This window comes from Phoxinus phoxinus (assembly GCF_949152265.1).
Source record: "Phoxinus phoxinus genome assembly, chromosome: 20".
NCBI lineage: Eukaryota > Metazoa > Chordata > Actinopteri > Cypriniformes > Leuciscidae > Phoxinus > Phoxinus phoxinus.
Genome location: NC_136895.1, coordinates 19,934,635 through 19,961,271, shown reverse-complemented (window position 1 = coordinate 19,961,271; position 26,637 = coordinate 19,934,635). Strand labels below are relative to the sequence as shown.

General features: G+C 39.1%; 1 protein-coding gene across 1 annotated transcript; it reads left to right on the top strand.

The window, feature by feature from the left end:
* Nucleotides 1-12,538: 12,538 nt before the first annotated feature.
* rnd3a (Rho family GTPase 3a) lies at nt 12,539-24,749 on the top strand. Its single transcript, XM_079594145.1, has 5 exons — nt 12,539-12,862; nt 13,029-13,116; nt 19,303-19,412; nt 21,771-21,905; nt 22,247-24,749. The coding sequence occupies exons 1-5, from the start codon at nt 12,713-12,715 to the stop codon at nt 22,493-22,495; spliced, it is 732 nt and encodes a 243-aa protein (XP_079450271.1). The 5' UTR covers nt 12,539-12,712; the 3' UTR covers nt 22,496-24,749.
* Nucleotides 24,750-26,637: the final 1,888 nt, after the last annotated feature.

Sequence of the window (26,637 nt, the reverse complement as noted above, 5' to 3'; positions counted from 1 at the left end):
TGCATAATTCCTATCATCCTCCTACTTATGAATACGAAAGCTACAGTAGAGAGACGAGAACGAGCTGAATTCACAGGCACGGTACATTATACTGTAACATTATAACAACTCTTCAACGAAACACCAGAGGGCGCCATTGTACTAACATACAATTAGACTAAAATACAAGGCGTTAAACCGCTGTTTTCTATACAGGTGAAACTCGAAACATTAGAATATTGTGGAAAAGTTAATTAATTTCAGTAATTCAACTTACAAGGTGAAACTAATATATTATATAGACTCATTACATGGTAAATGAGACATTTCAAGCCTTTATTTGTTATAATTTTGATGATTATGGCTTACAGCTTATGAAAACCTCTTCACAATATTCTCATTTTGAATTTGGGGTTTTCATAACCTGTAAGCCATAACTATAATCACATGAATAAATTAACTTTTGCACGATATTCTAATTTTTCGAGTTTCACCTGTAGGCTAACAGCACACTAAATTGTATAGGCTAGGCCTACATGAATGATAAACTGTTGCAGTAAGTGTTGTGTTTCACGCGATATATTATTGTTACACGACAAATTTCGTTGCATGTTTAATTCAGCGCGTGAAATAAATACATATATGTTGTGTTTTTAGTCTAATTTTGTGTAAAAATGTCGCAGAGGAGTCACGAGGACGAAGGCTACATTGAAGAATATTGTATCTGTCCGTTGAGGTATGTTCCGCTTTGACAAAGACATTTTATGGCCACTTTATTTTCTAATAGCAAAGATATAGTATCTTTCTCAAACACATTTAAGATTCATAAGCTTTGTTAAGACTGTTTTATTGGACTACGTCTGTGTTTGGCTCATTTCCATGTGATTAAGACAGTAGGTGTTGGATACAAACGACCTCATCACTCAAAACTAATACCATTTTAATAACACCCCATTATTAACTGTCATTACAGTTGTGTGACTTAAAATTGTCTTTGCATAGCCTGTTTCAAAATATGCTATTTTTCAGTAAACAAATTACACTAAATCTAAAACTAAATAATATATTAGGACAGTAATATCACTGTTTGAACTCAAAGTGTTTAAACATCTATTCCCTGGTTTTCTGTCATATAATTGATGCCAGATGGAGAATTTGTCAGGACAAAATATGGGGCAGCGGCTCCCTGCCAGTCGAGAGCGAGTGTGTGTCCCGCATAAATTAACCGACAAGCGTGTCTTGCCATCATAGCAGGTGTCAGGGAAGATGTTTTCATGGGACAAGATCAGAAAAGTGCTGTTTAGAGCTCCGAATAACCAGTTTGGGCCCGGACGGTGTTCACAGTCTTTATTTTTCAGGATTGAAATGCTGTCGATTTGGATTTGATGGATAATTGTGGCACTCCGGTGGCCGTGGGCCCAGAGGAGGAGGACGAGGGTGTGATGACAGACCAGCTGTCCTACACACTCCTGTCGCTCAGAGCCAATGGCAGGACGGGTTTCTACATGCCTAGACATGTTCACCTGATACTCATTGTGGCCGATGTAATTCAATTCTCACTGATAATGATGGTAGACGCTTAAATAAAAAACAAAAAGTTATATTTGAAATTCACCTCATTCATAGATAGATAGATAGATAGATAGATAGATAGATAGATAGATAGATAGATAGTTAGATAGATAGATAGATAGATAGATAGATAGATAGATAGAGTGCATCTGTCATTGTAATCAGTGTAGTGCTTTAGCTTGGCCAGATAATGGCTTGTAGCTTGACCCTCTGTGACCCTGTTGACCTTTGACCTTGGTTCCACAGGGGTCACATGTCAACTGTCCACCTTGCTGTGGGACAGCAGAGGCATCTCGCTCACACAGCTGTCCACAAACGTGCATTTCAGCACACAGCTGAATATCAAACTTTTCATAAAGATAATAATGATTCCTATTTTAGCACCATACTGTTTATATATATATATATATATATATATAGGCCTACATTGTTTCATGATTTAATTGATAAATTAAATGCAATGTTAGATAAATAGAATTTTCCAGTTTCACACAATCTATCTATCTATCTCTATCTATCTCTCTCTCTATCTATCTATCTATCTATCTATCTATCTATCTATCTATCTATCTATCTCTCTCTATCTCTCTCTATCTATCTATCTATCTATCTATCTGTCTGTCTGTAGTATCTACCTATCTATCTATCTATCTATCTATCTATCTATCTATCTATCTATCTATCTATCTATCTATCTATCTATCTATCTATGGTATCTATCTGTGACTCTGAAATACTGTTACAAACCCTTCATCAGGCCACTCCATGTTGCCATAGCGACATGATGGAAGCCATCCCAGCTATACAATTTTAAGGGGGAGGGGGGGTAATCATAAGAGGTTTAGGGCCAATTTTGGACACAGAAACACCCCCCCGCGCACACACTCCAGTGCCGAGGGTCCTGTTGTTCGGGGGCCTCTCCTTCACTCTGGGGGTCTTTCATCTCACTCAAGGCCTCCACCCCATTGATATGTTTCTCCCTCTCTCAAATGTTGAACGACTATGGCCGCCCCCACCATCGTCCTAATTGCTTTTGTCTGTCCAAGGCTCTCGTCATTTCTCCATTTCTTTGACTTCCTCTCCAACATTTTTGTCCCTTTTCACAAAACCTGCAGATTCTTTGCGCTGTAGTTCTTTTTATTTCCTTTTAAAGAAAGATTCGGAAATGGACATGTGGCCTCTCGGATGATTCTGCAGGTCAGAGGGCTTAATTCACTATTCCTGAAGGTAACCAGCGGGGGAGAAAAAAACGAATTGTTAATATATTATTTATTTACTCACATTGATTTTTGAGGGGAAGGTCGCACTTAACTGTTTTAAAGGTTTTACAAATCAATATTAGCATTAGTTGGGGGAAAACTCCTGCATAGCCACTGCTAGCCATTTTTATCTCATTTCAACAAAATTATATATATATAATATCCTCTTTTAATATGCTAAATTAATTGATCATCAGAATTCTAGGGTTGCGATGCATTGTGGGATTTCCTAGGCTTTGTGCAGTGCTGCCTTAGAATTAGGAGTACCTGCTGTTTTGAGGCGTCTTTATTGATCCCTGCTATGAATTATGGGCAGAGTTATTCGCTAGGTCCTGCTCTCACTCAGGTCCTCTTTTGGGGTTAAATGCACTAGCTGCAGCCGCTGTCTCAATGTGCAACGGCAGGTCACAGATCATCTGCAGGGCTACAGTTTACCTGCTGTGGTTACTCTTCCTCCCATATCTCTCTATCTTTCATTCTCATGACCCATGACGGATGTTTCTCAATAGGTTTGATAAATTAAATGATTGATAGATCAGAGGTAGTTTGAACATCTCCTCTCAGGTTTTGATAGATGCAATCCTCCAAGTGCTGTTGTTTGTCGGTGTGAGTGATGGCGCAAACTCCAGAAAACGCACTTCATTGCCTCAGTTTTTCCCCATCCAGTCTGCGCGGAGATCCCGCAGAGGGGAAAAAAGAGAAATGAGACTGATTCCCGAGGTAACAGATGGGTAAGGATGGTAGGAACCATTTCTTTCCCAGTCGTGATACATCTAAAAGTCCATATGTCAAAAGCACATACAAATGTCCTGAAGCCCTTCACAACAATACAGTTGCTAAAGTGTATACTGCTTTCCTAACAGCTTTTGGATCAATCAACCACCTATCCGAGTCGATTTATCTCCAGAAGAGATTTCATTGGAGACATCTCCAGTTGCCTGGAAAACAGCTCGCACTGATGCGTCTGCAGGCGACTGGCAGCGGGCCTGAGCGGACAGGATTTTCTTGCTATGCTAATGTCCATAGCTGCAGGCTAAGCGTTTTAGTATAATGATGCTAATACGCCAAAGCCATATGGAAAAACAAAGGCAGGACTTTTACAGAGAATACCAAGCACAGTATGCATCAGTACAGAGGGTTTGATTCAGATGACAGATTTTAATGAGAATTCCTGACAGAGCACAAACACATTTTGGCACGTTGTTTTGCCGTGTATACGTGGTACGACTGCAGCATGTTTGGAAAGGGTTGCTGGCTTACGACTTACCAGATGTCGTAAGTATACGCTGTTTCAGTATACGCTGTATACTAATTTAGAAACTGTATGCATATGCCACATTTTCAATATTAAAATATGGTTATTTAGCATTTTTAATAAAATTTTGTGTAAAAAAAAGAAAAAAAAAGTCTGTTGTAAGAGTGATCATAGAAATTATAACACTGTGGATGAAATTCTTCAGAAATGTAAGGTAGTCTATACTCCGGAGTGTAATTCACATTTTACCAAAACAAGTTGGAAATTTGAGTATTTAATGCTTACAAATATTAGCATATTGTGCAGAGTATAACTGCTGCTGAAATGTTAAATGTAGCTAGTATGCTATTCCATTTTCATAGCCATAAGGTACGTCTGAAATCGCATACTTAGTACTACATTTGATATGAACCTCTTGACTGCCAAAAGAGTATATGCTATGAAGTATGAATAAAATCTTGATGTACTACATCCGACATGTTGTCACTGTCATGTGACTTTTTCACGTCACTTCACTGCAATTTACAAATCCTCTCCTGTGGCCTCATGGGATAGTAAATTGTTTATCAGATGCGCACTTTGGAATCTCATAAGTTATCCGTGTATTTTATTATTGTTTTATGAATACTATGTATTCGGACTTACTACTCATTTCACATTCTGTTTTTCGCCTACTGTATAGAAGGACTTTTTTTTCTTTTTCTTTTTTCTTAATAATTGCAACAAAAACAAAGTCTTGAGTGTTAATTATTGACACAATATGGCACAATACTTTGCTGAAATGTTAAAATCGCATTCACAAAAAAAATCTCGATTAAGGTCAATTTAAGACGCGCTGAAAACACGAAACAGCCTACATTGAGTTCTTTAGGGTACTTTTCCGAGTAAAAAGTTTCAGTGCTTATTTAAAAACGATGGTGTTTTGGTGACTTGCAGTTCGCTGTTGTAATATTTTCTCCCAAATGGTCTGTAAATGGGACAGCGTTATTAAAGTACTCCTTTACAAGTTTAAAAGCACCAAGCAACACCGCATATTTGCATAAAAGCATCATTTTTGTGTGGTTCATCTCTCTTGGGGCTGGTTTTGTGTGCGTGCTGTTCATAAGGTGTCTCTCAGAACTATTAGCCGAAGAAAAAAGAAACATTAAGAGTTCTGTCATTTATCACGAGCAAAACTCGCCCACGCAGCGGCACCTGCATGTACACAGGATTCATAACTGCAAGTTCAATAAACGATTATACGCTTGCTAATTGGCTTATAATTAAATATTCAGTGTGAGAGAGTGAGTGATACTTGGGGAGAAATTAATGGCCGACATATCTATTTTTGTTCAAAGAAAAAATAAGAATAGATCCGTAAACATACTTTTGCATTTATTCATTTAGCAGATGCTTTTATAATTCAAGCCGTTCTGTTGCTTAAATGTGACAGTTTTTTTTGTGGGTGGGTCCCACATATAGGAGGCCCTTAGGGGGTCCCAGCCCCAGTAATTGGCCCAGGCCCCTGGACAGCTTTCCCGGTTGTCCCCCGCTGTCGATGGCCCAGATTGGATGTTGCAAGAGCCAACTGACCAAATGTTTGGAGATAATCCAAGATTTGTTGTATTGGCTTATATATTTGGATTGAAACATGGATTGTCCAGCCATATCTTTGGAACACTCAACCGTAGAAATTATTACTGAATTTTTGTGGAAACTATGCTGCTATTTCTGCTATTTTATGTGGTTTAGGAACACAATATTTGGCAAAGATCAGAATCAGGCATCCATTAAGCCTGGCAATCATCTGAATTGGGTCAGTGTGAACGGCTAAAGTCCTTGTTTGAGTCAGGCTCAGACGTTTTAAATCATAATCACGATCATTTGGCCACTGGGCATGCAAGAGGACCTCCGCTAAGACCATGTGAGGTGAAATACTGAGGAATGGCATGCGGAAGTGCTAATCGGATGAATGGATTGTTGGATTTCCAGCTTTGTGGAGTTAGCTGCTATGCTAACAGGCGAAAGGTGCGCTAACACTAGCCTTAAGTCGTTATGTATAGGCCTGCTATTTTTTTATCTTTTTGCCATTTCTTTTGAATCTATAGGAAAGTAGAAAGATGACAGGAAAGAACTAAGAAAATGGAATGGTATTGGAAGGTATAAATATATATATATTGATGATACCATTGTTGCCAGATTTTGAAGATTTCTCATTCAAGTTGATGAAAGCTGTACTTGTAAGCTGCCTTGGATACAAGATGGCCACCAAGTAACTAGATGCGTTTAAGTCCTCCTGAGAAGTTAGTATTGACATTGACATGATTTTTCACTGTTTTTTAGTCAAATTAGGTACTGTACTCTCGTTATATATTCTATCATACTTGTGCATATTTTGCACATGTAACTTTGCTAGTTTTATAGTAAATTAACAAATTTACTGACAACTACAGACACTGCATCACTTGCATCCCAGTTTTCTCGCCAACAAAATCCCAGTTTCCCCCTTGTAATTCCGACTTTGTCGTTCCATTCATGTGCATTCAACTCATAAATACAATCTTTTTGAACGCACCATTTGTCTCTGCGCTACTTAAATTTTTTTGAAGGTTTGATTACGTTTCGCAAATTTTCAAGTGAATTCACGTGATGTGAATTTTGCGTGAGAGCGAAACCAGATTTCACAATGGGTTCAGTTGGTCATGTGAATTACCTTGTTGAGCAAAAGACAGATATTATTTTAATATAAATGTTTTAAAATAAATTTTATATAAACCCTGAAGTTTTTCTAAGACATTCTTAGCAGCTTTTAGCAACTCTATGAGTTTTAAAATAATTAAAAGAAATTATTAAACTATTGTAAACTATTCAAAAAAACTACAAAATAACTTATCACACTAGTCAATTTTTTTCCTCTCTTTTCCAGAAAAGCTGCCACACCTTTCATAAAGGGCTCAGGGCCAGCATGTAAAGACAAGCTGTTTGAGTAAACTGTTTGTCCTGTGAAGGCGGCTAGGAAATGTAAGTGAAATCATTAAATGAGGAACTTCCATCATAAAAGAGGAGTTCAAAGAGATTCCTGCTGTAGTGCCTTTATTAAAACGGCCCTGACAGCATGCGGCGTTAGCATCTGTATCGCAGCATGGAGTTTATGGAGAGAATTACAGAGAGTGTGCCTCCGTTCCAAAACCTAGCGAGTCGTCTTGTTGTCCACCGCCTTCTAAGACAGCAACAGCTTAACTAGAAATGTAGAAACATACATCGGCAGCAACTTTACACAGTTATGTCTGCAATAGGAGGCTTCATTTAAATAGTTTTGAAATGATGTTAGCATGTTGCTAAGCTAAATATATAATACTCTTATAAGCATAAATACACAAAGATTGGGTAAAATAGTAAAAAAATGCATTTTAATTATATTGATCTATTGTTTTATCACTAGTTTTGCCTTTGAATGAATTATATTTCTATCAAATTGTCTCTTATCTTATAATGCTGCCAATGTAGTTCGCTCTCTTTGTAGTTTAAGACTTTCTTGTCTCGTTGAGGTTTGTATGCTGACAGAATTCTGTGTGAGAAACTGTTCTCGTAGAAGAACCCAAAACCGTGCCCCTGTTGACCTTTTTCAATTGTGAACCATAACTTAATTATACTAACGCACACACACACACACACACACACACACACACACACACACACACACACACACACACACACACTTGCCTAAAACCAGAGGACGCTCTGAGAACCCTCAAAGGATCAAAGGCTGCATGCCAATGCGATCCCCCGGCGTGTGAACCGCAACTGAGCCCTTTAAACACACGCAGACCGCCACCGTCGTCAACGGGGACTGGCACGCTGTTGCTCCGGAGGGAACGCCTCCCTCTGCAGCTCACAGAAAGAGGGCAAAACAAAAGACTGATACAAACAAAGACAGATGGATAGAGCGAAAAGTAGTGAACAAGAATAGAGCGTTAAGAAGAATAGTTACACCCACTATTAGAATGGCCAAAGGATGGATGGAGAAATAGTTTCTGAGAATAGTTACTTTCTTTCGTTTTAGAGTCTCCATCCACATTCAGTGTATGAAAGAGAGCAAGAAGTTCTACTAATCGCCTCCTTTTATGTTTAACAGACAAAATAAAATCATGCAGGTTTGTAATGACATGAGGGTGATTAAGAAATGATCACAATTTTACATTTCATCATTTAAGCGCTTAAAGCACTATTTCCTGCTGCATTTATTGAATCCCATTTCTTGTGTGCCAGGGTGGAAGTGGTCCGCGCTCCCTTCCGTCTCTGTTATCTGAGTGTGGGGTATCGCAAATCTGCATTGCAGCTGTCGACTCGCTCCCTCACGACCTGCAGTTTTATGACATTTACCACAGACGTTTCCCTCCTCATAGTTTCTTCTTCGTTCTGGAGTACCTCAGGGTTCAATCTTGGGCTCCCATATTTGTGGAGGAAATGCTGGGTCAACAAATGGCAGTTTGATGCAGTCGACTTTCTACAGTGAGATCTGAATGGGCCGGTAATGAGATTTGGCTCTTATTGTTGTGGGAGGAAATGCTGGGTCAACAAACGGCAGTTTGATGCAGTCGACTTTCAACAGTGAGATCTGAATGGGCCGGTAATGAGATTTGGCTCTTATTGTTGTGACACTGACAAACGACACATCCTCGACTCCACATCAAAGTCCTCAGGGATAGATTTACCACAAAAGACTTTCCCCTATGTCACTGCCCGTCCACACCCAGGGAATCACGGGAGTCTTGTCACACAACCATAACTCACAACCACTGTATGAAGTCTCCAATCAGTTTGTCGCGTTTAGTGGATCAAAAGCGTAAAATACATATGTAGACAATCACGGGAAACTTGCACAAACCAGCCGCCAACAGATACACACATTAAGTGCTTCTTTGACAAGTCCTGATGGTTTTATTTAGCTTTGTCTTCATTTTTATGAGACTTGAAGTGAAGTGTATAATTTTTAGGAAGTTAAAATGCTTTCTTTTTTTCTGGGAGTTGATCAGATTGGTAATTTGACAATGATTTGTTCAGTCTGGTTTGTGAATGAATGGTTCAGTCTGATTTGTGACCAGGTCATTCTGTCCATCTTATGAATGATTCAGTTTGATTTATGAATAATTTGTTGAGTCTGATTTGTAAACAAATGCTTTAGTTTGATTTGTGAATGAATCGTTCTGTCCAGTTTGTGAACGAATTCTTCAGTTCGGTTAATTTTTTAATAAACTGCACCTAAACAGTCTTTCCAGGAACTGTAGTTATGGTTAGCTATTTACTTCATTCCCCCTGGGGGATTTTTGGAGTTACTCATATGTCAAGCTGACACATTGTATTTAATTTCATTAGACAAGTTTTTACAGCAGTGTTCGCTTATTTACAATGTCTTGACAAAACTTGGCTTCATGTTAATGACCTTTAAATGAACATTTCAGCCTCTGAAGACTGACCGTAGGGACATGTTTTTAGTCTTTTGTTCTTACCCTGTGATTGACAGGTGGAATAATTGTGAAATATTTCTTCATTCCACAGTCGCAGAAGAATTTTGTACTACGCACTCCCTAAAACCACAAACAAATGTAAAAGATCATATAGTAATACCCATTAATGTTCATTTAAAGCGAGTAGACTGTATGGTAGTTGAAATTTGTCTTCATTATATATTCTGTATCTTGACAACGTGAAGCGGAAAAGGATTAACTCCCATTTGGAACAAAGAAATTCCGTAATGTGACACATTTCTGAGGTAAAGTTCAGTGGAAATTAAATGGGATGTATTACTGTTATACTTGTGTAGAAAGTAAATGGTGTCAATTGTGATCTCAAGTTACTAATAATTCTGTGTGTTCAAGACTGGACAGCCCACTGACAAACCTCTGAAGTGATAGATCAAATCTGTTTCCCATTCCAAGGCAAGCTGACACCTTTAAAAGTTGACCGGCCCCAACAAGTGTGTGTGTGTGTGTGTGTGCGTCAAATTGCGACACCTTTCCCGCAGTTAACTCTTATGTTATGTTTATCTTGTCGCTCAGTGATGTACGATTGAAATTCTCCCTTCAATGTGTCTCATCGCAGTCCTGATCTCATTTGCACTCCCTCTCTCAGTCACCTCCACTTGAGGAAAATGAATCTTCAGTTTAAAGCGAGCAGGATTTGAGCAGTGTTAGTCTGAGGAAAATGTCAGCGTGTCTGCCTGAACGACTATTGACAGAAAGATCTGTGAAGCAGAAAGCAATTTAAGAAGAAAAGGGCCATTTTACTGTCACTGTGCGTCGCAGAATAACCATGACAATCTGCCATTATCACTAAACACAAGTCAATGGACAGGCCGCATAAACAAACAAATAACAGTATGAGGTTTGTTAAGTCGCTTACTGTGATAAAACCAACTGAATGGTGTTTAAATTGGACAGATACTCAATCAAATCACTTCTGGTGTGTTAAGGCTAGCTTCACTATTGCTATTGCTAATAGTTAGCGTTAGCAATCTCTTATGAGTTTATATAGTAAACAACCACATAAAACACCCAGAACAGCAATCACATACACCCTAGAAAGTACTCAGAACATGTTAACATAATTTGATAGTAAATGGATAAGCATGAGAAAGATGTCTACCACACAGAAGTTGTTTAGCATTACTGATAGTTGTGCTAATTGTTCAGTATTGTAGTGTAGTTTGAATACTGTATTTTGTGAATATGTACATTGTTTTACGTGTTTCTGCTAGGATGGCTAAGCTGGTTTATTTCAGTGTTCTTAGACTTTGACCTTTGACCAGGAAGAACATGGGATTACCAAGTGCGTAGGTGATTTCATTAAACTCCCAAAATCATGATTTAATTAGCGTCATTGCTGACGCATAAAATGGTCTTTGAGCTGGGATGTGCACAGACAGGTCTGACCGAGGCGCTTCTCCTCACAGAGCGATGTGAGATGTTACAGCTTTGTGACGGATGCTACAGACGAGGGTTTTCATGCAGTTACCATTGGATACAGGAGCAAGGTAGATTTCAAATTATTAGCTGTACATTGGGTCAATATTTGCTCTCATTTCACGGAATAAACTTAAAAGAATGTGTGTCAATACACAATGACCTTCCCTCAACACACACACACACACACACACACACGCACACACACATCAGGAGTTACAGTCATCATCTCTCTGACAGCCTTAGGGGTTTGTGTGTTGTGGGTGAGAAGATTCACAGAGGTCATTGTATTATATTGGCAGTATATCTTCACAGAGAATAAATAAGATCTATAAACTGAAGACAATAGAACAACTATCCATCTATCTATCTATCTATCTATCTATCTATCTATCTATCTATCTATCTATCTATCTATCTATCTATCTATTTGTCTGTTAGTAATCTCTCTCTCTCTCTCTCTCTCTCTCTCTCTCTCTCTCTCTCTCTCTCTCTCTCTCTCTCTCTCTCTCTCTCTCTCAGTCAGACAGACAGACACATGTTCACAGCATCTACTTTAAGAGCCGATGACTTACAGATGTAGCGTATAGCAGATAAATATACGCTGGCTTCGTGTCTTCCAGAAGGGCTGTTTCTGCTCCAGTGCCTCCGCACCTGGGCAACTGCTCTACAGCCAACATGAGATGATTATTAGATCAGTTTAGCGTGTGTGTGTGTGTGTGTGTGTGTGTGTGTGTGTGTGTGTGTGTGTGTGTGTGTGTGTGTGTGTGTGTGTGTGTGTGTCCCATTTAAACATACACCTGCTCCTGTGGTCAAATTTATATTCATGATTTTTTTATTACTTCACATTTCTCCTGTGTAAATGAAATCTGAACAATTCAACTCGGAAGATATCATGAAATACATGTAAAATAGTTTAAACAGAATTTTTGTCATTATTTTATTGAGAAGAATGTAAAAATGAATTTTTCAAACCACAGAACCTCTGGACAACATATGCATCTACTGTAAGAGCCGATGACTTGCTGATGGAATGAATGTGTATAGCAGATAAATATACGCTGGGTCCGTGTCTTCCAGAAGATATAGCCTAATAGTGTCCATTTTGTATTAAAGAGTCAACCGGGGTAAGTTGTCACACATTTCAGTGTAGGTTTCTTTTTTTAAATGACAAGAAAAAAGTTGAGTCAGCACATAAAACAGCAGAAATGGCACAGGTGTCTTTTTTCTTTTTTTTTTGAATGATGTAATTGTTATGTAGTTTGAAGGGCAAAGACATATGTAGCCTATATTCAAGACATTCGGAACGAGATGTTTGAAATCATACTAAACAACTGCTAAACGAGCATTTTGTCATTGGATATGCATCACATTTTCACTTCACAGAGCTAAAAGTAAATTCATATTTATTAAGGCCTGTAGGATGCGCTCTTTCCCTCTCCCTGCTGAAGGAAAGGGGAGGATCTCAGGATGTCTTCAAGGACAGCCATTGGTTTACCAGGCTCATATAAAACACAGCACATACCCAAAAAGTGAGAGGGCTGTAATTCAAGCAGTTGATGAATATCCCTGCATGAGAGAGAGAGAGTGTGTGTAGCGTGTAGAGAGATCAGAACACGGACAGAGGGAATCCGCACCTTTCCAAGAGTGATTATAGAAAGCTGTGCGTGTGTGCTCCTCCGCGGACTTGCGCGTAAAAACAATCAATGAAGGAGAGAAGATCTATCCAGAAACTGTCCCTTCAGCCCGGAATGGATCCGAGTCAGAGCCTCAAATGTAAGATCGTGGTCGTGGGGGACAGTCAGTGTGGGAAAACCGCTCTGCTCCACGTTTTTGCTAAGGACTGCTTCCCAGAGGTGAGATGCGTAAAATCCAGTGGGTGCGCAAATGAGCCTTACGATTTAGGCATTAGATTTGGGCATGTGCTTTAATTTCTGTAGTCAGTCCATCTACATTTTAATCTCTTAAAATAGACATGTTTGATAAGATTTGCATTTTTTTTTTCATGTTTCTTTATCCTAGAATTACGTGCCCACTGTCTTTGAGAATTACACCGCAAGTTTTGAGATTGACAAGCAGAGAATAGAGCTCAGCCTGTGGGACACCTCAGGTGAGTCTCAAATCATGTTTTTCCTGTACCATTTAGTTTAAATGTGTTGCATTATAAAGTGCAATATACACTAAATGTATACTGTAGTACAGGGGTCTTCTTCCCTTCTCAGGACCCTTTGGTGAATAGAACCAGAGCTGGGACCCTTGTTCCATATTTTGTGAAGATGTGTGTTAAGTGTGGTCTATAATAATATATATATTACCGTATTATTGTATTTATGCTGAACTTTAGCTTCTTTAGTTTTATTTGGAGTTGAATAAGTTCATATATAAGAATAAAAATGTGTTTTAGATCAAACATTAATTTGCAAATCACTTTCACTAGCATCACAGACCCCCTTTGAAGACCCCCACGATATTGATATGCAGCGTAAATATATATATATGCACTATATAATGCCATAATGTTGTGAACATTGTGGCTGTTAATATACAATGAAGTCAGCCTTGTTACAATTTAAAAAAGTCATTGTTTTACCTCTTTAGAAGTTGTATTTTATGTCCATTTAGTTCATTTATGAGAGGTTTTTTCAAGACATGTCCAAACTTGTTGTGTTTATTCATAAAGCCAGTGAACATTTCATCATTTTGATGCATCAGTGTGTTGTGCAGGGTAATGATGTGATTGTTAGCGCTTACGTTTACGCCTGGAGGAAAATCGGGATTTGTTTAATAGCTTTTCTTTCTTATTCTGAACGGTTGAGCGATTCTTGGTTGTTGAGTCAGTACGACAGCCTGCCAAGCGTTTAATAACACACACACACACACATCCTGCTTATACACTCACACACTCCACCCATCTGTGGAATATGATCCGCGGACACCTCACTTTTAAGGAATGTTAGGATGGCATCACCGGGAACGTCGCTGTAAGTGATGTTTTGGATAAACAATTGAAACCAAAACTGTTGCCACAGCTGGGGTCGTGCTGCAATTCACGCGTTTAACAAAAGCAAACAGCCGTTACCACACAGGCAAATTAGAGGAGGGTCTTGACTCGCTCCGTCTGAATGTAGGGTATTGGTACGTTTCCAGAGCTTGCGTCCGGATCACCCAGGAGAGATCAGACCTGCTGTCTGGAGGTAATCACAGGCCCTGTAAAGCATCCAGCCAGACAGACTGCTTTAGACGGTGGCCTCTTTGGAGCTTAGCTATGATCTGGGGTAAATACATTCAGACCTGAATCTGGGGCCTTAAGTTGTTTGGTGCTGTGTGTGGTCTGAGATGAACAGTTATGTGCTAAATATTTCCTTCACCATGTATATGCTAAGCCACCAAACTTCCTAAATAGGTAAACCAGGAAGGGAATGCTGTTTGATCAACTTTACCAGCTAGGTTTTGCAGCCTGGCCAGGTAGACCAACACCAAATCAGCTAAGCTGGTCTTTTCAGCCATGTGCAAATAGTAATTTCCTGTTGCTAAAGCTATATTCTCAATCTGAATCAATTTATTGCATCCAAAACCATGTGCCAGTCCGGAGTCATTTCCTAAATCAAGAACCATGTGCTAATTTGACCTGCTGAAAGGCTAGCACAGCTGGACACTAGCTTATGTTGTGTTTTGAATGCTGGAAATGCTAGAGTCTAGGCTTCTTAACTATCTTAACCAGCAAAACTTGATACTTGCTAACAGCATGGCTATGCTGGTTCATTAGCTAGACCAGCACCAAATCAGCATTGGCAAAAAAGTTAATTTATCGCATGGTAGAATCAGTCCTAAATCTAGAGAACTGAGCTCACCTAAAATCAAATCTTCTGCCATTTTCTGAATATGAAATGTGAATCTATATTATAAATCTAAACATAACATGTTGAGCTATTCCCTAAAACTAGAGGAATGTGCTACAATCTTGAGAGCAAATTCCAACATTTGGATTCATCTGGATCAATTTCCTGAATGATAGTCTGTCCTAAATTGGAATTACTCGAGCCAAGTGTTCATCTAGAGTTATTGCTTAAATCCAGAATTATTTTCTCAATCAAGAGCCATTTTAAAGCTCAAATTAGAGTTATATCTGATAATTCAATGCATGGTGGTTCAGTTTGGTTTGTGATGTATAGGTATAGGAAAGTGTTGAGCTGACAGATGTCTGCGGTAGGCGTCTGCGGGCAGGGCCGCCCGTCTGGTACTGACGTTTGGATATGTAGTTAGTTGCTTGTTTCAGGCTGTGGGCTTTCAGTCTGCTGTTCATTACTGTGTAAGTTATTGTGTCAGACCCAGGCTCCAAGGTCTCCCCAGCGTGTGTGCGGTCTTTCCTCTCCAATGCCTAAGTCCGGGATTTAACAAGTTCCAAACACACCTGAGCACATTCCAGATAATGAGAGAAAGAGACATGTGGACTAGGCAACCTTGTGCATTTGCCCTCAAATAATCGTACATTTATTTCCCTGGGAACAGTCGATGAATTCGGGGGTTGCTCCTAGAATTGCCCGAATGGATAGTTTCTTGGCATCTCTTCTTTTTGCTGCTTTGTTTCCAACAGCTGCCACCCCCGTCAACCAAGAGCCTGACTGCTCTTGTCATTGTCCACCAATCAGCTGTTGAGTCACGACCCCATTCACCATTCAGCTGGCGATATCCGTCACTGATCCGCCATGGAACCCATTGATACAGTAGAATACATGCGTACCATTCCGAATTCAAACAGTTCGCTTTTGAGAAAGTACAACCTAGAGGTTTTTTTTGTCGAGTACAAAAGAGGTGAATACAAATGCGTTTCTTTTTGTTTGTGTTAGTTTTGATTGAGCTCAATTCTTGCGTAACCTCTTTTTTTTAGGACTGTCGCCCATTGTTGTTTGTTAAAATGATTTCCGTTTACAGCAATGCAAAACCGAGCAATCTTTGGTCATTATTTCAATGTCAAAGTGCCGTCGCCAGTCCACCGCATGAATGTTTCATTAGGGGTTTCTTGAGCATATTGATTCTAGGGTTTAGTAAGGCCTTCTAAATCTGAAACCCAATTGTGTATGTGCATGTATTGTGTGTTATACGACACACAAGAAGTCAGGATTACACTACCGGTGACGAGGGACCGCGTGCTCTCTGATCTTCTCGATGGCCATGAGCATGCATGTGTATATCCCCTAACAGCCGAACCTCTGCGGATTCAGACCCCTTCCCCCATTTCTGCTCTTCCAGACACTTATTGACCAGAAACCCCCTGCAGATATGAAGACAGGATCTTGACATGCCTGTCTGAAAGGTTCCTTATCCACCAGTCAGACCATGATCAATCAATACATGCACACTGCTCTGGGATCGTTTTGTTCCTTTTGTGAGTTGTACATTTTTACAATAAGCATATTGTTTCGGAAAACTATAGTGTCAAATTCAGTCCATTGTTCCTCAAGCGTCCTATCTCTTCTGCTCCCCTTGGGCCGGTGAAAGATACGCTGTAAGTGACACAATTCGATTGGATGGAGTCTTTGAATTGGCAACTTTGATTGGGTGACCTTGAAAGATGTCACTTTTTTTGCAGCTGAAATGTTTTTTTTATCAAACTCCTTGATCAGATTGCTGAGGTTGTGGGCTGAAAGCTGGAATAGATACTTCCTTACAAAAATGTAATGTGAATCTCTATCACAGAGCCTAACAACTTGCCTAACACATTTACACTCTGTAATGTGATGTATTTTACACTGAAATAGGCTATTAATTGGGAAATAATGAAAGGTGAAGCTTTATATTTATTGAGATTTGATTGGATCTTGAAAAGTGGTTCTTTATGGTCAAAAATCACTACTAGTAGGATATCCTAGACCTAGAGGCTTCGGGTGTTGGGTGCTCTTTGACTTTGGCCAGTAAGATACCATCTAGCAACTATTTACAACAAGCAACCACTTAGCAGTTCAATAGAAACCACGCACCAGACCAGACCCTAGCACTGTTTTTGCATGCACTGTAATAATTGATATGATCAATAAGTTAGAACATGTTTTTATATTGCTTTAACTCAACTTTTTTATAAGTTATGCAAGATTCAACTAATTTTTAAAGTCAGTTTAATGTAATTTAAGTTGAAATTACTTACATTTTTAAGTACAATCACCTTGGATATTTAAGGCAGCACATTTTTTTACAGTGCAGACACACTTTTCCACTCTACTCTGCCAAATGTACAAATATAGTTTCATTTTGATGAAAGACAATGAAAACAAAGCTGCAGAATTACACCAGGGACAATTAAGCAGGCAAATAGTCAATTTTTGATATTCATGTTGTCTTTAGAGCTGAAATGAAGAGAAATCTTAAGCGTTTGAGGTTGCATTTGTAATTTATAGATTTAGAAGTTAAATGATAAATAAGTGTTTGCTTAATCTTGTTTATACATTAAAAAACTTACACGTCCTACATTTTTATTTTGTAAATGAGTATTATTCAGCTACTGCATGTTTTTTTAATGTCTTGACCTAAGACGTTGTTATCTAACCTTCTTAATTCAACCCTTGACTGTTATCAGCAAGGGAAGACCTCATTATCTACTAACCCCCGAAAACAAAACCTTCCCGGGATCATTTGAATGGACTCCTGCCGGGACAGGCTCTCTCAGACCCACTCCTCAAGGCTGGTCAGCTATTGTCGGTCGGATCATATTTCTAACCTCGGAGATTTGGGCCCGCATGCCTAACATTCCTGTGAGGAAAGGTTTGCTCTCGTACTCCACAAAGCAGCTATTGTGTGGTGGGCCGTCAGGGGGAAAAAACTGCCATGTGAACCGTTATGTTCTCTGAAATTATTCTTACCTTGTTAGTCAAGGAGGAAATTACTTTCAGGAGGAACTTGTGTACTGATGTGGAGTTCGAAAAGACCTTTTTGTAAAAGTTTGTAATAGTGGAAGTAAAAAAGTTTGTAACATGTTTGGAGAAGGATTTGAACACTCAGGGAATCCATCTGCTGTCAGTATCCCCCACACACACACACACACACAGATGTGTGTGTATTAAGGAATGTAGTTTGTGTTATGGTGTCCCACAAGTGTGTGTGTCACTACAGTTAGCTATTACTTACACAAACGCTGTACAGGCACACGCTCAGTGGAGTTTTGGTTAGTTATGTGTGCACTGGACAGAGAAATAAAATAATGTGTTTAGTGAGCTGTTTAGAGAGAAAACTGTGTGGGGGGTTGCAGTAGAGAGAGTGTGTGTGTGTGGGGGCATCTGTTGTGCGTCTCAGAAAAGGCAGAAGACCACTAACAAAAAAGTATTGGTTTTTTTTGTTCAAAATAACTGATAATTAGATCTAGATACAGATGTAGTTACTACTTGACATAACAAATTAGTGATTAAATAATTAACCGTAATAAAAAGCAAATGTATCACGTGAAACCGTAAAACGTTGTCCTCGTTGTTTTCTTGTTTTTAGGCCTGTGGCTGTGGCTGGAATATGAGCTGTAAAGTCCTGCGGCTGCATGTGTTTTTAACTTCACATTTTTCTACTTAACTTCTGGCACTGTGAATTATCATTCTGTCAAACTACACAGCCCTCCCTTCCCTCTGTCTCTCTCTTTCTCGTAAACACCACTTCTGTCCTGGAATCTGGCACGTTATAAATGTGTTTGTCCTCTGTGGATTTTACATACCGTGTCTGGCAGAGTTGGCGATGGGTGGGAATGCTTCGTTCTGTCAGAGTAAATCCTGGATTGTACTGTCCTCAAAAAGAAAAACATCTCCGGTTTTAGCCAGGAAGGGAAATGCTACATCTGGCAAGGGTCTAGTTATTAACTGTGTTTGCTAAGGCAAGCATCAGTATTTTTATTGCTCATACTTTGATTTAGGGAGTGTCTTGTGCTTGTGTACATCGTTATCAATCATAATTTTGCACTAGCTAAACTATCCGCATTGCACCAGTGACAAAGAACTGGAAGTGTTCTGTGTACTGAGATTTTTTTTTTTATGAATAAAAAATGATTTAAAGGCTTTTTCATTCCTTCTGGAAGGCAAAAACGTGCTATTATTTGTAAAAGTTTCATGTTTAGTGTGTCTGAAGAGGAGCTTCAATGGTTTAAAAATTCATGAATGCTTTCAAATTACTGTCTGTACTGCGTCGCTGAGTGAAAGTTAAATGAGGTTAAGTAATATTTTGACAGCCCTCCAGACAGAGCCACTATCCTTCTTCAGTTCTCTGAGCGTGCCGAATGTTCAAGCAAACTTGTTCTTCCTGACCAATCCACCTTTTTGTGTTACAGGCTCCCCATACTATGACAACGTCAGACCACTCTCATATCCAGATTCGGACGCCGTCATCATATGTTTTGACATCAGCCGGCCGGAGACCCTGGACAGTGTCCTAAAGAAGGTGAACATTTTTAAACTAGTAGTACTGAGCTGACACACTTAGTGCATACCTGTCAACATTTGGGTACTAAAATACGGGAGATCGAAAGGTGGGGGGCTTGGTTAGAAATAAAAAAAAATCTGATTACTCACGATAAAAACCTTTTTATATAATTTATAATGTCATAAATTCATCATAATCACATTTAATCTCCAAATGAATGTAGAAACAACAAAGACAGTATATTTTAAATATTTGTCTTAAAGATAGGAAATATACAGAAATGTTATAAAGTTATCAAACAGTTTGCACTGCATAAATGTATAATTTAACATTTATGCAGTGCAAACTGTTTGATAACTTTATAAAATTTCTGTATATTTCCTGTATACATAGATGAATCCTTATTAAAGTTACAAATGTTCTTTAGTCATGAGCAGTGAGTGTTTTTCTCTGTTCCCTTTGTTCTGTGATTAACTTTACTGACTGAAAGCTTTTTTTAGCTACTGTGTCTTTAAGAGCAGCCGCTGCTGAGAGAGAGAGACGCAAGCGGATCTCACACGCGCCTCATTCTCTCACAACTCTTCTTTATGTTCATTTAAAACTATTTAACTAATTTAAGAGTGCTCAGTCTGCTCTTATGAGGATACTCGACAAAACCAAAACGGACATTTTTGCAGAATTGCGTGTGTTAGTTCGGTCAACTTCAAGCTGAAAGAGAACTCGATTCTGGCGCTCAATTTGTCTTGAATGGTTTAAAAGCATTTGCAAGAATAAAAGCGCATCATATAATGTAACGCCAGCCAAAGGATGACAGAAAAAACGGATGCTGCGTTAATTACGTGAAATATTTACCACGGAGTCTTCTCCTCCCATTTCTACCAGTGATCGCTTTATTCAACTTCCCGCGTCGATCTGCGCACGTCAACAGCGCTACTGAGTTGTAGGTTGCCAGGTTGAGCTCACAAATGGGTTGAAATGTGTATGATGTGTTGATTGTGCGAGTAGGACGGGTTTCATACAAGATCTGACAACTGGGCAACCTTGTAATAATATATTGATGTGATTATTCATATAACGACGTTTGGGAACACAAATTACGGGAGTTTCACGGGAGAAAGGACAAAACGGGAGGGGGGCGGGAGATGGGTGTGAAATACGGGAGACTCCCGGTGAAAACGGGAGTGTTGACAGGTATGACTTAGTGTGAGCTAAACAACATATAATCGGATATTCCATTTATTAACATCCATTGTTGTTCCTGGAATGATATTGATACCAACCAATCAGATTTTAGGACTGGGGGTTGGGGTTCTTGAAGAACATTCCCATCAACCGGTCAGAATTTAGGATTAGAGCTGGGTTTCAGGGATTGAATGACATTGCTATCAACCAATCAGATTTTAGGGCTCCATCTGAGGGTCTTGATTTAAAGACATGCAACCTTCCTTTTATATTGATGACAAAGGAAAAATGTTTTATTGTCTTGGTGCAAAATACGGGTGTGGTGCACTGAATTTTGTTTCTTGGATATCGAACCGTAGGCTTGACCTTACTGGTTCCCAACAGTCTAATAGGCTTTTAAATGCCTTGACTGTGATTCAGAGAAATTCTTCTACAAGTCCTTTTGTGTTCTTCCCACTCTTTGTTGCATCCCAATAAAGTCGTCCTTTGTTTGGTAGGGTTGGATGTCTTCTCGTAGACTCTCAGTCTGGGGTCAGGTGTCTGAAATGGCCTATGGCTCTGTTTCACTCGGTTAGGCCCCCCTTTATAGTATTATGCTGGCATTACCTAGACCATGTGAGTGGAAGTTCAGCCCGATTGTCTTAAAACGGTTGAAATCTGGGTCGCAGACTCGGAAATACGATCAGGCTACACGTGGGTCCCTGCTTGGAATAAGCTAGTGCTGTCTCCCGGAACTTTGAGGCCTCTGGGAGCCAGAGGTGATCACAAAAGGATCATGGGAATGAGGGAATGTAGGGTGTCCGTGTTCCTGTGTGAACAATCGTATGGCTGTGTTGTATCCGCCTGTCTCTCGCCAGATTAAATCCGTTGATTTAATGCCACACCGACACAAAAAATGCTTTGTTTGGGAAGGACAGGAATGCAGATCACCTGTAGCATTGTTGGGCAGAAGCACACACACCTACACACCCTGAAAAGCAGTCATTACAGTGCAAGCTTTATCCCCGCAGGAAGCATGTGCCTCACCTCTAGCAAGGGAGATTAATACTCTTGTGCTCATGAAAAAAGGGATGGGATGGAATGTGATGCGCTAAGAGAATGGAAACAGGAAACACTTGTTCTTGTCTTTTGTCCTCTGGATCAAGGCCAGTCGGTTTCATCTTTCCGTGTTGGTTTTGTGTCTTTCTTTCACAGTGGAAAGGAGAGATCCAGGAATTCTGTCCCAACACAAAGATGCTTCTCGTCGGATGCAAGTCAGACCTCAGAACGGACCTCACGACTTTAGTGGAGCTGTCCAATCACAGACAGACGCCGGTGTCCTACGATCAGGTGGGTGGTTCTCTTATAAACCGGATTTGCAATTTAGATGGATGGCATTGAGACGCTCAACTTTGGATCTTTAATTTGCCAAGTTATCTGACGCCTATCTTATTACTTTACCAGTAATTACGTTTAGCAGCAAAGGCAGTTCAGCAACATTGCAATGGTTTGGGTTACTAATCTAATCCGTGCATTAAATGTCTGGGTGATAAAGAGCTAAATCTTCCAGTGCTCAAAGCTAAACTTAATTTTGATGAAATTGCAAGCAGTAATCATAGAATTTCACGAACAAATCACGACTGAACTGTTAATTGCTGATCAAAGCTCATTATGTCCTCTTTCTCTTTTAGGGTTCAGCGATGGCTAAGCAGATCTCCGCACCTTATATCGAATGCTCCGCAGTGCAGTCGGAGAACAGCGTGCGGGACATTTTCCACGTTGCAACGTTGGCTTGTGTAAATAAGAACAACAAAAACATCAAGCGCAACAAATCGGCACGTGCCACCAAACGCATCTCACATATGCCTAGTCGACCAGATCTTACTGCCGTTGCAACAGACCTACGCAAAGACAAAGCAAAGAGTTGTACGGTCATGTAGTGCAAGGTGTTCGGGGGTAAAGATTTATTCTGGGAAACGGTGAGGGTGAACTGTGGAAGCAAGAAAGGCCTGGAATTCCTTCCATAGACAAAGCAAAAGTGGAGAGCGGGAGTGTTTACTCGATGTCCTTGAAGGTCTCTCCGGTTTGAGGGTTCCAGCTTGTGGACGTAAACCCATAGTACGGCCCCAACCACCTCTCCTAAACTCATCCACTCAGCAGGAGGATGTCACCACCCTCTCGGCCGATCGGAGGCCTTCCTTCCTGCTCCTGGATGTGAAACTGCTTCCTCTCTGGAGGGTTCCTTCTGGAAGCTTCTGCTGCAGGAAAGGAAGGAGGAAGTAGAATCACATAACCATTGAGTCCAGTGTTTCCGCTGAGCTTTGGTTCACAGCTATTTTTAAAAGATGCACATTTCAGTTGGTATTAATGGTCGTGCAACGAAACCGCGAAGGGGAAGATGACTTTCCTAATGTCGAAATTCTGAACTCTCGCTTCTTTCTTTTTGAGTCTGTACAGCTTAACGAGGATATGAAACGAGAGTGTATCACTGTGGTTACGGATCACTTCCTCCTCCGATCCTTCTCGGTCTGTTTTTTTTCCCTTCTGTAGACCAAGAGCACGAGTTTGTGTGTGTGCGTGGTTTTCGTTTTCTAATGCTAAGCTCAGCTAAAACCGTCACCATGGATACGCCGCTGGTATATTTGAACTCGCACTGTTTTCTGTATAACTCCTCATAATCACATTACGGTTCATTAGGATTCAGAAAAAGAAAAACCAAAGAACTGGAAGGTTTTCAAGTCGGATGAATCAATGTTTGACGTTCTGGAGTGCATGATGGATGTGTGTTTGAGGGCTTTTGGTGGATCAATGAGATTTTCTTTCACGGTTCCGTAAGAACATGGTTCCGCTTTATATGGAAGCGCAAATATGACATTTGAGAATTGACCCGATCATTTAATATTCATTTGCATTCGGTTTATCCCTGAAGGGGCACTCACATTGACAGAGATTTGCAGGGACAAAACATCTGGAAGTCTTTAATTTGCAATGAGAGTTGGTGATTTGATGTCTCATGAGCAAGAGAGACTGTTTATAATGCAATGCAGTTTAGAGTTCAACTTCATGCAAATCAGAAACAAAAATAATGGCGGGACTGCACAAAAGGCTGTTAGCACGCTAATTTATTTAAGCATTTCCTCAATATATAACCATAAAAAAAGCAGACAAAATCTTGCTAAACTAGACAACCTCGCTAAACGACAAGTCAGTTTATGAACTACTAATTGATCATTGTGTAGAAACGCATACTAGAAACCAATTGTATAGCAAGTTGGTGAAATCCAGTGATTTAATCTCTGTCAGTGTGAACGCCTCATAAGAATAACAACACTATTGCAGTAGCAAATGATTGTTGAACAAGCACATAACTAGCTTTTCATTAAGTCGTTATCTGTAAAATGTTACATGAACTTTTGTGACACTTTTGTTTAAGAACAATTGTTAAAATGTTAAATAAACTATCAAATTCAAGGTCATATTAAACCTGCGCTTCTATCTGGCCAGCCCAAGAAAGAAAATAATGCTTTTCGAAGGTTTAAGAAAAAAATGTCTCTCCTCTCTCTACGAAACTATGCAGTCTGCTTCTGAACACATGCGAGAGGATTGAGAAAAAAACGATAAATGCACATTCTTTCTCTTTCAATTTTTCTTTTTTCTTGTGACTCGGTATATTGCCTTGCTGAGCCGTGGAAGAATATGCGTTCCACTGTTGTAGTGCTTAAAGTTTCTCAAAACAAAAATCTTCAGAAGTTTGAAGCTAGCTGCAAAATCTCATTTGCTGCATGTTTGTAGTTGCACTTTTTGTTTAAACTGGCGCAAAACAAACCTTTTTGTTACATTTGTCTTTGTTTCAGAGAGAAATTTCTCGACCGTGTCACAAATTTGTTTTCACATAGACAGTATTACAAATTTTGGTGTGTGTAAATGTTGAGAAATGTGTAGGTGCTTATAAAAAAACAAAAACAAAATGTTTCCTAATGTAGGATGTCTGTAATTTTTTTAATGCCTTCTGTGTGTTGAGGTCCATGTATGTCTGTTTTATTGATGTTGCCATAATATTTATTGAATTATATATTTTTTTTTCCCCTTCGAAATAAATCCAAAAATAAAATGAAAAGGATCTTTTTGATATGAAATGTTTTCATTTTGCTTGTCTTGTGGGTCATCAACTACAGGGGATGTCAGAGTGTGTGTGTATATATATATATACACACACACATTACATATATGCTATACATTATAATAATGTATATAAGCTGGCATGTGTTTGAGATTCATCGTCTCATTCCTAATGACTCATTCCTTATTACATTCCAAGTGTGACTTTGCCCTGGGCATCGGATCGCTTCCTGTGTGTTCCTCAAATTCATTCATGCGGTTTCGGGTCACTTCCCCCTGCGGAAGGAAATGACCTTCAGATGACCTTCACCCAGCCCTTTCCGGAGTCTTCATTCACAAACCCCACGGGCCTGTAGTTCAGAGCGTTCTAGCTTCATCTCATGCAGTTAAAGCTAAAAACATAGGCATAATTTCCTTCATTTCAGTTTTGTATTGTGTAGATGAAGTCACACTGAGTTGGTCAAATCTCTTTGACCTATACCATTCAAAACATTAAATGTGTGGCTTTCCTCAGACAAATATGGCATCAAATATTCTCCATATGGTTCGGATGAACACTATTCATCATTAACTCTGAATATGAAAGCTGTTGTTCAGGTATAGAAATGCCACATTGACAAGCTTCAGTCAAGGCCGGAATATTCGTTCTTTTATCGCCATCTTTCTCTTTGTGTGAATGCAGACTAAACACACTTTTTTTCTGTCAAGAGCATTTTCGTTTCTGACAGACGTCTATTTCAAAGATATATCCAGACCATTACGAACACGAACTGTGGCCCTGATTAATTTTGAGTTGTGAAAGTGCTTTGTTGTTACGTCGAGACAACGCCGAGTGAAAGTGATTCATTACAGCAGCGTCTGACTGGAACACACATTAATAGTGTTTCCTTTACGCATGATAGCTCATATATCACAAGCAGAAACATGGAATATATATAAAACATGATGAATGATAACACAGGCCTGTCAGATTTTACAGTGCTTTTGTGCGTATAAACAAAACCAAAAGCAGTTGTGGTGAAAATTCCTTTCAGAAAAGTATTGTGGTGTAATGATGGCACTACTTTGGTACATAAATATAGCCTACCACATCACATGGTATTTTACTTTTTTTATTTAAAAAAAAAAATCTATAAATAAAATGTTTCATATACTATAAATTAAAATATAATATTATATATAATATATAAAATTATATTATAAGTTTTAAATAATAAATAATAAAAATGTATTAGATACATTTTATATAAATAATATGCATTTTTTAATATTGTATAAATACATGTATTATTTGTAATATTTATTAATTACCACAATATACTTACCACAAAACATACCACAATTTTGGTATACCATGGTAGGGTACCAAAGTACCAAGGTACTTCCAAGAATACCACGGTACATGTATTACCGTAGTAATACCATGGTACTTTTTTGTTAGTGATCGGATGATTACCATATTTATTATGTGGTATTAAAGGGTAACTGTTGCCAAAATTGAACCTAGGCTCTTTTTATTTATCTACCCGAGTTAAACTTTTGTGTAAAAGCAAAATTAGAATGGAGACGCCACTTTTAAGATTGACTGTATTTTCGTTTTAGGTCAAAATGCCTTTTGAATGGGAGTGCATGGGGCACTACTATGATAGCAAAGTATCACCAAGGGCTCTACACATGAACTTGAGCATTGAATTCATTGTTTGTGTACACAACGTTTACTAAAAAGAAAGGTTACGACTCACTTTATCAGGTAGTGTTTCCGGTGGCTGGAATTTTGTCAGTCAAAAGTAGTCGATCTCCGAATGCAACGTAACATGAGGAGAGTAAAGATGTAAATCTCCTAAAGCTTAGTTCCATATACATTCACTGATAATTTGATGTTTTGGCATTAGTGAAAATCAATATTGATCATGTATTTGAAAAAGGATCCTCATATAATAATGAAATGATTCAGTGATACAGA

Excerpts from the sequence above, each read along its gene's own strand:
- rnd3a (XM_079594145.1), top strand. The coding sequence starts at position 12,713 with ATGAAGGAGAGAAGATCTATCCAGAAACTGTCCCTTCAGCCCGGAATG. Across the intron at positions 12,863-13,028 it reads CTAAGGACTGCTTCCCAGAG|AATTACGTGCCCACTGTCTT; the intron begins GTGAGATGCGTA and ends TCTTTATCCTAG. Across the intron at positions 13,117-19,302 it reads CAGCCTGTGGGACACCTCAG|GCTCCCCATACTATGACAAC; the intron begins GTGAGTCTCAAA and ends TTTGTGTTACAG.